Consider the following 12,315-nt stretch of genomic DNA (forward strand, 5'->3'; position numbering starts at 1 on the left):
CCTTTTCTGCATTCCCATACCTTCTATTAAACTCTATGAGAACATATAAGCACAGGTAAAGAAATTTCATTTTTCAATCATCTAACCGATATTTCGATGGCGAGATAATGAACTGGACATGTGAATGAATCGTCTAGTTCACTTCATTTGAAATCGACAGCCTGTCTGGAGTGCATTGCCCACTTATGCTCAGAACAGGGTACAATGATAATGAAAACAGATTCCTGTTTCCATGTGAAAGGTTTAAATTTTCTTACATTTGTATAAAAAATATTTATTTGAGATATCAAATGGGAATATTTTATGGCACAAGGTTCTTAAGAAAGAAACAACAACATTTTGACATTGAGTTTTAGAAACTATTGCTTGAACCAAAAAAGAGGAAAAAAAGAAGAAAAAAACCCAAAACAGATGGCTAGCACAGTTGCATCTTGACTCGAGCCAGAAATAGAACAGAAATCACACAAACAGTCATTTTTACTTGTGGGGATAAAATGACAGGGAGTGCAGTGAAAGAAGCAAGGCTAAAAGCATCAAAGTGAGAAGAGATTATTATTAATTCAGCCTCTTCTACTACATACTTGGAGGTCACAAAGAATTCAAAATTTGATAGTCAGTACAATTCAGCCCTGTCTTGCAAACAAAAACAGTTTTTTATGTTGTAGTAATAATAGCTTGTGTGATTATTCGAGTTTTAAAGATTCTGATTGCTGCTTTACAGGGCAAATCTAAATATTTTTATCATTCACAGACCTTTTACATTTGTTGATGTTTTAATATATATATATATATATATATATATATATATATATATATATATATATATATATATATATATATATATATATTTGATGAAGACAAAGAGTGAATTGCTGCACATACTGGGCATCCAGGCTGCCCACTTCCATCTGTTTTCCTGCTGGCGTCAATTGTACCACCTTTTGTTATTCATTTGGTGACTTATCGTGCTTTAATAGTACTTAGCTGATTAACTGACTGTCCCCAGTGTACAATACAAGTACTTACCCATAGTAACATATCTGCATTAAGAATTACTGCCTTTGTGATATCAAGTATCCATGTAATAACAAAGATAGTAGGTCTTTTGGTGGTAATCCAGTCAGTAGAAATGAATGCACCTGCCAAACAGACTTAGAACCACCACACACAGAGAGAGAGGGAGAGAGAGGCGGGGAGATAGACACAGAGAGAGAGAGAGAGAGAGATGGCGCCTCGAACTCGATCCTGCTCTCACTGAGGCAGTGTTTAGAGCCGGTTAGAGAGATTCAGTAAGGGGCAGACAAAAGAAAAAAAACATGGTGAACACAAGGAAAAGCTCACGGACTAGGAGCGGTCCATTCATCTCGTCGAGGACTAGGTCGTCGTCGAGAAACGAGCGAAACTCTGAGGAACATGTAAGCCGGTTTCTTTTCTTTACCGGCGAGCTAGCTGGCTGGCTAGTTTGGCTAGCTGGTTGCTAGCCTTGGCCTCAAGGTGCTCCACATAATGTATTATTCACAGCAAAATACGAGCAGTATCGACACTGACACCAACACAGTCACGCAGATACACAGTGTAAGACATGATTGCGGCTAGTCGTTTGCGTATCCTTCGCACTGAACGGATTGTACAGCTGTTAGATTACAAGCTAGCGATATGAACTGGCTATAGCTTCAACTTGAGTTCCCTTTGTTTTTGGCAATTTTAACCGGCTGACTTGTTCCACTGTTTTCACCATTAATTAGCCCACCCAATAAAGACAGTTGGGGTTTTGACTCAAGGCTGTTGGCACTACTATGTGTCGCTATCCTCGAAGTGTCAGCTTACTTATTATCTCACATATGAAGGGAGAAAGCGATAGTTAAGCTAGCATTGTAGGTTATAGTTAGCCTAGCAGCTAGCTTACAGTGGGGGGAAGGGAGTCCCAGGTTCACAACAGTTGGCTGGCTCGGGTCCGTATTTAGCAAGTCTGAACCTGGTGAACTTTGAGTTATAAATGACCCAAAGACCCATGGGCAAGTTGGTTTTTAGACTGTCCGTTTAAAACACACTCGTAGAGTTAAATATTCCCATGTGTTCTTCGAAAGAATGATTTGATAAATGAGCTTTAGATTTTACTCCCGATCGCCCGACCTACAAGCTGCCTGACAGGCTTTGTTTCAAAATGTAAACATTGTGATTATGCAAGACAGGAAGGTCTGTATTTCCGTAATATTTACGATTATTAAGGCACTTAACACAGACAAAGAAATCATTTAATCAATGGGAAATATCTGTTGGTTGCTGTTAGCGCATTCCTGAGTTTTAATGGTTTGTTGGACGAGTGGTGGTACGTCGCAGAATTGTGGGTCATGATTCATGAAATACGTAGCTCCAGTCCAGACCAATCGATAGCACCCGATATTGCACTGTGTGAGTGTAGAACTGCACTCTTTGTAACAGAGTTGTAACTTTCCCACCTTTTATTTACATTGCCATATCACAAGAAGTCAGTGTAGTGTTGTACTCCATGCAACCAGCCATTTTACTCTGTTAGCTACTTGTTGACCTTGTCAGAACTTGTCAGAACCGACTGTCCTGCTGTGACAGTGTTTGCAGAGTGATTCACATGTGGAAATGATTTCACGGTGGACCTCTTGGGCAGCCTCCGTGCGTTTCTTCACTCCTGGTACATCCTGCATTTTACAGTCTGTCTGCATCCATCTATCCACCCAGTCAGACAAACCCCTCTGTCAGCACTGCAGACAGTTGCCTATGACAACAGTGAGATATGCTCACATATCAGCGGGGAAGTTAGGCTGTGAAGGGCATGAGCATCAAGGGCATATGTCTGGTTGGTGCTGTGCTGAGATTCACAGGGTACATTGAGAAAGTGGGTTCAGGGCGTCTTGTTTCATGACAGTCCTCTATTCTGGATTTGACGCTCTCCGATCTTGTTCTCTTGTGTCCTCGATTTTTTTTATTTTTTTTTCCCGCCCCATGAAATATATTTTTACTTAATATTCAAAGAGACCTTGTATGCAGATATTTGTGAAACATTCTCTCTGTATTTGTTATCCTCTTTTTTCCTTTCCTTGTTTTTTCTGATTGTGTGTCACAGTTTTGCCTTCACTCCCCTAAGTTCTGGTGTTATGTGTGTGTTTGTCCAACAGAAGGAGCCCAGCAGTGATGCGAGCAGTCCCAGCAGTCCACGGTTTGCACCGCCTTCCAAGCGCACACGGCGGCAGACTGCTTCTGAGCCAAGCTCCAGTGATACCTCCCCGTCCCCTCAGACTAAGGGCCAGAGGGTCAGCTGGGGCATTCCTACCTACTGCACAAGGTCAGCTCTTGGCCTAGTTTTTTTTACACACGTAAATTTAATTAAGACAGAGTTGGTCAAGATAGATATTTTGTGGCTCTGGCTGTGAAACCAGAGTTGCATTGTTACATGTCATGTTTTAGTGCTGTGTGATTAACCAAATTTGAAATTTTGATCAGTTATGATCTTCGCTTTTAACAGTTATGAAGACAAGATTATCTGGATAAAACAGTTACTTCTTTTTGCATTACGTTTGCCTAATTTTTTAAAATGCAGTTTTCTTTGTTTTTAAGAGTTATTTCTTTGTATATATATTTTTCTTTTTCTTTAATACTTTTTTCCTGCTATTGTCAAGCATACATTTTTTTTACCCTTCCATAAAAGCTCAGACTCACTTGCTGTTTAGTTCAGCTCTAGCTGAGATGACCAAAAGAGAGCATGCATAGACCTGTTAAGAGGAAGAAAAACTTATAAGGTTTCCATGGGTGAACTTGGGGATGGATTATTAGAAGTTGGCCTCGTATTTGAGGGTCTTTCCTTTGGCCACCTGGCCCAGGGCTAACTTGCAGGTCTCACAAGGCACACAAGTTCACTGCACCTTGAGGCTCCCCATTAGAGGCAGACTGGTAGCTGCACTCTTTACCCGTGTCACCCACTAGCTCTACCTGTTTTTTGTTTTGTTTTTTTCTTCTTCATGGAAATTCAAATGTTCAAAAAAATCCAGGTCACAGTTATCAACTAAAATAATTGTGATAATGATTTTTGGTTTAATCTTGTAGCCTTGTTGTGCATTGTGATCAGAAACACTCCATCCTAAGCTCCTAAGCAGTAATATGTGTGATTGCCATCTTTTGTGCAGCTGTCAGAATTATTTTCTTTGTTGTTCTGTTTTACAGACTGTCGTCTCGCATCATGCAAAATGGGCACGGTAAAGTATTTTCCCCCAGTTTATCCCTGTTTAAATAACAATCATCTGGGGAGCATATGATTAAAAAATACCAATTTTAATTGAATCTTCTATCTGTGCTGCAGCCCATATGAGTCACCGGAATGAGGAGAGCGGAGGGGGAGATCACTCTCATATGAATGGCCATGTGGAGCTGAAGAGGAGCTGTCGGGTGAAGAAGAGCCAATTTGAACACCTCAATCAGAGCCTGCTGTTTGACCAGCTGGTCAACAGGTAGCTTCAGGCAGTCATACTATTGACATGTTTCTTTGCAACAGTGCTTTGAACAGAGAATCAGCTGGAAATGTGGTTAACCGGTTCATTTGAAAGACACATTCATTTTTGGAACATATGAAAGTGGATCCTAAAAAAATATTCCTTATTAAATAGTATTTGTATGCTGTGTGTTGTAAGTTGTCACAGTGTTTATTGGTTCAAGATTTAAGATGAAACATGAGTAGAGAGAAAAACATTTTTGAGATTCTGTACTCTGAAAAGAGAACACTGTAGACAAAGTTGTTATCTTGTTTCTCATTCTGTGTTGGTTTACGTGTGTGCAGCACCGCGGAGGCTGTTCTTCAGGAGATGGACAACATCAGTAGCATCAGGCAGAATCGTGAGGTGGAGCGACTTCGCATGTGGACCGGAGAAACTGAGGAGGTGAGCGAAGCAGTGGAGCGCCACACAAACCAGGGTTTGAAAAGTACCACTGCCTGATGATGCAAGGTGAATGCAAGTGTTGGCATTAAGGCTCTTCTCTTTTAGGAAAACATGGACATGTATTCACGGGTGAAACGCAGGAAATCCATGCGCAGGAGTACTTTCAACATACCTGCGCATCACAAAGTCATGGGCAAAACAGAGCAGGAGGAGGAAGAGGAGGAAGGAACTGAAGGTCAGTTCCCTATTAATGTTCTGCTTACGAATCAGTGAAGAAAGCAAGAGATCATGAAGTCGTTATGAAGTACCTCGTCTTAAAACAAATTAATCATAAAATTTTTTGATTGCTTAGTGTACTATATAATATTTAAAAAACTCAGTATTCTCAAATTTAAAGATGATACTTATGGCTTTCAGAATCTCATGGTGAGGAAGAGGAGGAAGATGCAGAGGATGATGATGACGATGATGAAGGAGATGAAGCAGAGGAGGCAGGGGAGGAAAATGACAGGCCGTACAATCTGCGGCAGCGTAAGACAGTGCAGAGATATGAAGCACCGCCTATTGGTAAATATATGCATTTTCTGAATTATTCTTCATGCTTCTAAATTGGTTTCAAATGTAATTTAAACAGAACAAAAATCACAGTAAATGGAAATTATACCAGAGTGTAACCACTAATCATTTTTTGTTTCCCTTTTTTCAGAGCCAGTGAACAGAAAACAGAGCAACCCCTCACTTTTTGACACCCACAGATCCCCAGCGAGGAGAAGCCATATAAGGTGGGCAAACTGTGAAAAGCCCAAATCTGGTGCTCAACATATTACTGTCTTTTTCACAAGTAGCTTTTCACTAGTACGAGTAATGTGCTCATGAGGGAAAAAAGGAATGTCAGTGCGGAGTGATACAATTCTGACTCTTGATTTGTCACGCCTCTCCAGAGTGAAGAAACACGCCATTCACAGCAGTGACACCACCTCATCTTCTGATGAAGAACGCTTTGAGCGCAGAAAAAGCAAGAGCATGACTCGGGCCAGGAACAGGTGCTGGCTGCTGCCTTCTTTCTTCTTCCCTCAGTGTTTTTAACTACTCGGTTGTACTCACTTATTTCACTTGAATTTGTTGCAACAGGTGCTTGCCCATGAATCTGACGGCTGAAGACCTTGCTAGTGGGGTGCTGCGTGATCGAGTTAAAGTGGGTGCAAGCTTGGCTGATGTGGATCCAATGAACCTTGACCCTTCAGTGAGTGAAAATACTCCCAAGTTCCAAAACAATAATAGAACACAGTTTAGCCTGAATACTTGGGTTCATCAAAATTATTAGACAAAACTAAACGACCCACTGTTTAGTTTTGGAACGGTCAATTATTAATACATAAAAAAGAAATTTTCTGAGTTAAAATGTGACCTGTTATGCTTTTCCTTATTTAAAGTGGTGGATTGCCATATTAAACATAGCCAAAATTTCCATTAAAGAGTTCAGTATATGGACACACTTAGAATGTACTTCAGGCTGCTCTAATAGCCCTTTTCCACTAGCATCTACTGGACTAAACGGGACTCGACTCTTTTCGGTGGTTTTCCATTACAATTAAACATCACAAAATGTGTGTGCGGTCGTTACAGCCGTGTCCCGAAAGTCCTCTGACGTCATTTGTATGTAATGCGAATGGAGAGCGTTGAGATGATGGTATACCCGCTGCTCGGTGTGGGTTTTCGTCAGACTTGGGTACCACGGTGTTGTTTTCCTTTAGGCATTTCCCTAAATAATGGGGCTTTAAATTTTTGTGAAGGAGATGCTCTCATGACTCATCGAGTGATGCCACTGACTAACCAATCAGTAGAATGCAGGCTGTTGACGTCTCATTTTTGGATTGCCTCAGAATGCTTGGAAACGCGGCTGAGTAGGTACTAAAATACCTGGTACTGGGTACTATCACCTAATGGAAAACCCGAAAAACCGAGTCGAGCCATTCCCAGTTGATCCGAGTAAATACTAGTGGAAAAGGTCTATAAATATCCCATACAATTTTCTTTTTCTACTCTTGGGTCTGTATGATGTCAGGGAGGGGGGATATCCTTCATTTGTTCAGCTCGATCTCTGAGCACAGAAACTCCACCATGTGATTTTCAAATCTTTTGTTTGCAAGAAAGAGCCCACTAGAAGAAAGGTGGCTTAAAGTCAGGAAGAGAGGTACAGCGCTTGCTTCCGACATTGGATAAACTGACTTAAAATACGTCTGTGGTTGTGTGTGTCTTCTCCCTAGGTAAGATTTGACAACGTGGGTGGTCTTAGTAATCACATACAGTCACTAAAGGAAATGGTGGTATTCCCTCTGCTGTATCCTGAGATCTTTGAGAAGTTCAAGATTCAGCCTCCCAGGTGAGAACGTACTGCAAGAATATAAGGTTATTCAGTTCCAATTTATGCTGTGTTTTCTAGGGAAAAAAATGGGATCGTTACTTTAATGATGACATTATATTTATGCCTTTTGTACACAATAAAAGAAGTGTAAGCACTATTTGAAGTTGGTTAAGGGAGCATAAAATTGAGTTATCCCAACAATTTACAGCTTGAAGTACTATTAACATCAAATATTGATCAACCACAGGGTGAGAATTTCCTTTATGTAGTCATTTTAGAGATGAATCTAAAAAGTGGTGAGCTGTAATTATCACATAAACTAAGGTCCTATTCTCCCCCTGTTCTTTTTTTTAGAGGGTGTTTGTTCTATGGCCCACCAGGCACAGGAAAGACCCTGGTTGCGCGAGCTCTTGCCAATGAGTGCAGTCATGGTGACAGGAAGGTTTCCTTCTTCATGAGGAAAGGAGCCGACTGCCTCAGCAAGTGGGTTGGTGAATCAGAACGGCAGCTACGCCTGCTCTTTGACCAGGTAAACCACTGCAACAGCACTCTGATGAGGTGGAAGACATTTTTTTGATTCTGATGGCATGTTTTCAGTTCTTCTAGTTCTTTGTACTTAAACACAGGTAAAGCTAAGGAGTGTAATCATATATTGAGTTAAGTAAGCTTGACTTTGGTCCTGTGTGTGCTTTTGACCAGGCTTACCTTATGAGGCCATCCATAATTTTTTTTGATGAGATTGATGGTTTGGCTCCTGTTCGCTCCAGCAAGCAAGACCAGATACACAGGTAAGGCCAATGTCATTTTCAAAGATGCACAGCTGCTTCATGTAAATGTAAAATGCCTAACCTATACAACACTGCTGCACATTAGCAGCAGTGGCATGTCTCTGCATGTGCAGTTCCAAACTGCTGTCTTTTTAACTACCAATAGGTGGCGCAGTTTTGCTAAAACTGCTGGCATTGTAGCTCCAATTGTAAATTAAATTTACTGGATATCTATTTTCCTGCTTGAATTTGAGTTTCATTTGAGCCTTGGTCACAGTAGTAGTGGAAATCAGGAGACCTTCATTTCTGATTTAAACCACTGAATCTGAACTGTGCGTGGGTTAAGAGCCCTTTCACGTAAACACAGTTTGAAGTTGAGCCTTGCTAAACAATTGCCTGCTAGAAAATTAAATATTTGTAACTGTGAAGAGTGCCATTTAAACCAGTGAAGAGTGTGTATGCTCTCTTTTTTCATCCATGCTGCCACGCTTTAGTCAACAGAGCACAAGCACAGTTGCTCTTTGCACCACACTATTTTATTCAGTATGGCTGTTTAATGGACCAAATCTTTGTACCATTTGCAAAAATAAAGCCTTGTTAATTTAGGTTGTACCAACTCATGACCCGTATCAGTATTGATTCAAACAGTATTTGGCTCTTGCATGAAGGTTTGCGTATAATGTATTAGAGCCATGCATGTACAAAATTGAATTTGTTGTTCTATAACTGTCTGGCAGCTTTTGTAATTGCCTCCTTTTCTCTGTACAGTTCTATTGTATCAACTTTGCTGGCCTTGATGGACGGCTTGGACAGTCGAGGGGAGATAGTGGTCATTGGTGCTACAAACAGACTTGACTCTATCGACCCGGCACTCAGGAGGCCTGGACGCTTTGACCGGGAGTTTCTGTTCAGCCTGCCCGATAAGAAGGTGAGAAACATCAATACTGTATACAGTGGAAGTGTGCGCACAGTTGTTTCAATGACACCCAGCTGGAGATCGAAAATAATGCAAACATAATTAGTCTCTTACTCATAAGTCCTGTGACAAAATTGGTACCCACAGCCCGCTGGCTATTAAAAATCTCCTGTTTTTTTTTTCTCTTCATCCTCAGTGTTTGATGTTTTGAGTTAAGCATGTGGCAAAGCAGATGCTCATTAGCTTTCTAGAAAATTAAAATTCAGTCTCAGAAGTTTAATTTTTTTTTCCATACGTAATTGATTTATTTAGCTCTTAGAGGGCGGGAAGCATAAAACAATGTTGCGTGTGAGTAAAAGTGACAGTGAATCAGATGACCAGAACAGTGCAGGTGACTCCTCCCAATCGAGTCTGTCTAATGGGTCGCCTTGCATCGTTTGTCCACACAGTAGGATCACTGGTAATCAAAGGCTAATCTGCAAGCCAGTGGTGGCTTCTCACCGGTAGTAAGCTCTGAATGATTAGAGGATGGGGGAAAAAACACTCTCTCTTATGCAAAAGCGAGTCTTTTTACATGTTTTAGTTCTGCTATGTTCCGGTGTTGCCCAAGCTAGACAGCTTCATGAAATCCATCTCAATGATGCCAGTTGAATAGAAAGGTAGATATGATGAAACATGATGAAAACTCTCGCACTTTATTCACGATAAAAACCACTTTGCTCTCATTGCCCGATCATCAAAGCGGAGTCCTGTGGAGATGTTGCAGTGAATTGTAGGGTGTAGCTTTGGCAAACGTTTCAGCTGAACTCATTCACTCACTTGGCTCTGTTTTGATCTTTCTCATTATGTTGTCAGTTCTAGATAGGGTGAAGGGTGCTTACATTTAATAGGTGTATTTATGGTGTGTTTTTCTGGGTTTCTTACCTCATGTTTTTGCTCCTTGTGTTTTATTTATCTGGGTTTTTTTTCCCTATTCACTACTCTCTCTTCAGGCCAGAAAGCACATTTTGGAGATCCACACACGGGACTGGAATCCCAAATTGTCTGAGCCATTTTTAGATGAACTTGCAGAAAAATGTGTCGGTAAGAGTGATGTTTAAGTATAAAACATTATGCCAATTTTGAAAGTGACTGCAGTGTGTAGCTTTACTTTAAAGCTCCAGGTGTTCGGGTAGAACAATAAAAGACAATTGAAAAATTTTCACCATGAAGTGGCAGCAGCTCACGGTGGCTGTGCCAAAAGAGCCAGCGTAAAACCCTAATTAGGAAAACAAATGATTCACTAAGCTTTGTTGTTCTCTTTCTTACAGGCTACTGCGGTGCTGACATCAAAGCACTTTGCACAGAGGCAGCCTTGATGGCGTTGCGCCGCCGCTATCCCCAGATCTATGGCAGCAGCGTCAAACTGAAGCTGGACGTCGCCTCTATCGTCCTGGGGCCTGGCGACTTCAGCAAAGCAATGAGGACAATTGTCCCAGCCTCCCAGAGGGCTTTGGCTCCCCCAGGCCGAGCCTTGTCCCCAACCCTCAGGCCCCTGCTGGCCACTTCTTTCTCCTTGGTGCTGAAAGCTCTGCTCCGAGTCTTCCCCCATGCTCAGTGTACTGACAGGGACAACACACACGGTAGGCGTCTGGAACCCAGGCACCTGTGGTTTCAATTCTATCATGTGTTTTCCTTTTCTTGCTGCTGTTTTTCCACTGTCACTCTTGCTCTTATCTCTCTTGCCACCTGTCTCTCTTGTTAGTTTGTTTTTCCTGTTGGTACTTTGTAGTATTTGATTATCTCTATCTCGTTCCCCAACCTTATTACCAAAGTGCTTTGTATCGCCCTCACACAGTGAACATAGAATCTGTAGTGAAACATCTCCCCTGTGTATGCAGAAGTGATGGCACAGAGATTGGATAACTAGTCATCCTGTGAGCGCTTCAATAACTCAACTCCCACTCCAGTCAACTGAAGACTGTTTACAGCAGATTAGGCTCGATGCAATACTCGACCAGTTGGAGATTGCTTGCAGGAATCATACTTCTAAAAGCCATTAATGACATGAAAATCCCATAGCTGTGCATGATGTCAAATGGCCTAAACATCTCTACCTAATAAGCAGATTTGCTTTTTTTTTTCTTTAAATTTAATTTTCTTGTTGAATTTGCTTCATTAACATCAGCAGCAGTGCTACTTTCAGGATTAAACTTTTCAGAAACAATTTTTTATGTACCCGTTTGCCATCAGTACACTGAGTAAAGCCAGGAAAAGTGAGTAGCCACATGTGTACATGATCAATGTTCCTCACAGTGCTAGGCGGTGACAATCATCTGCTAGAAGAGGACCTGTATAGCGACGATGACAATGAGGAAGGCTCTGCTTCCATTTATGAAGTCCAGCCTGCTGCATCCCCAAAGAGTCAGCTCACCTCTTCTGCAATGCACAGACCCTTCCTCCATTTCTCCTCGTGAGTTCACCAAAGATGGCTTTTATGTGCTTTTTTGTGCAAAGGCGCTTACGTGTCATAACCAACAGATGGAATGAATGTTGTGTCAGAAAAAAACATCTTTTATCACAAGACTGCATTTAAGACCTACTCAGATAAAAAAACTTCAGACTGCTCTACAGAACTGCATTTTCTAACGCTGAAGTTACAATAACTTTGTACAAACAGGTGCTATCGGTTCTCATTTTCGCCATTTAATTCGTGCTACAATAGCTCCAGTGAGCCTTGAAATACTGCTATCTCCTTAGATGAAGGCAACCTCTAAGGCAAAAAATATACAGTTGTTCCACTGGGAGTATTTATTAACAATCCTCAGCTGTAGAGTCAAAGGGGTTAGATCATAGGAGAGGATGAAAGAGGAAACAGAAGGTGAAAAGACGACTCACAAACCAGAATTGCTATTGCACCTTCTATTTAGAAATGTAGACGGGCAAAGGAAATAAACCGATCAAGTACTTGGCCTTTGACTTTCCGTTAACTTGAACTATTTGATAAACACATTAAGCACTTATCAAGCTTCTTGCTTTCAAGCTGTATAAAATTTGCTCGCACTGTGTGTTAGATGCACATAGGAAAAGCCCCTGAAGGCATGTCTAGATTTGTAGATTAATGGCACCTACTGGATTGAATGCAGGCAAAGCCATGCTTAAGTGGCTTATTGGCGTTGTTATCAAACAGCTGTGCTGCAGTAGGACAGATTTTGTCAGAACTCTGTTTCAAAAACATGTCTCCTCGAGGTTGAGTACAGATAACAATTACTGCAGAAGTAGAACTCATGTAACTCTGAGATAAGGGAGGAGTCCCAGTCATTTTTGCCTTCAAAAAAGCCATCAAGTAAAATGCAGAGCAGGATTACTAAGATTGTGCTCCCA

At 41.3% G+C, this 12,315-nt stretch overlaps 1 protein-coding gene across 1 annotated transcript in view; it reads left to right on the plus strand.

Annotated features, from left to right (window-relative positions):
- Positions 1 to 1,195: 1,195 nt before the first annotated feature.
- Positions 1,196 to 12,315, plus strand: part of atad2b (ATPase family AAA domain containing 2B) — a 65,129-nt gene continuing 54,009 nt past the window's right edge. Inside the window, exons 1-17 of the mRNA XM_080883098.1 lie at positions 1,196 to 1,415; positions 3,153 to 3,319; positions 4,195 to 4,226; positions 4,331 to 4,478; positions 4,805 to 4,904; positions 5,010 to 5,139; positions 5,322 to 5,471; positions 5,611 to 5,686; positions 5,846 to 5,947; positions 6,036 to 6,147; positions 7,172 to 7,287; positions 7,624 to 7,798; positions 7,969 to 8,057; positions 8,805 to 8,964; positions 9,945 to 10,035; positions 10,263 to 10,574; positions 11,248 to 11,404. Of these exons, the coding sequence (XP_080739224.1) occupies positions 1,317 to 1,415; positions 3,153 to 3,319; positions 4,195 to 4,226; positions 4,331 to 4,478; positions 4,805 to 4,904; positions 5,010 to 5,139; positions 5,322 to 5,471; positions 5,611 to 5,686; positions 5,846 to 5,947; positions 6,036 to 6,147; positions 7,172 to 7,287; positions 7,624 to 7,798; positions 7,969 to 8,057; positions 8,805 to 8,964; positions 9,945 to 10,035; positions 10,263 to 10,574; positions 11,248 to 11,404 (2,216 nt within the window). The 5' untranslated portion in view covers positions 1,196 to 1,316. The remainder of the gene's footprint in view (positions 1,416 to 3,152; positions 3,320 to 4,194; positions 4,227 to 4,330; positions 4,479 to 4,804; positions 4,905 to 5,009; positions 5,140 to 5,321; positions 5,472 to 5,610; positions 5,687 to 5,845; positions 5,948 to 6,035; positions 6,148 to 7,171; positions 7,288 to 7,623; positions 7,799 to 7,968; positions 8,058 to 8,804; positions 8,965 to 9,944; positions 10,036 to 10,262; positions 10,575 to 11,247; positions 11,405 to 12,315) is intronic.

This window comes from Rhamphochromis sp. 'chilingali', assembly GCF_963969265.1.
Source record: "Rhamphochromis sp. 'chilingali' genome assembly, chromosome: 5".
NCBI lineage: Eukaryota > Metazoa > Chordata > Actinopteri > Cichliformes > Cichlidae > Rhamphochromis > Rhamphochromis sp. 'chilingali'.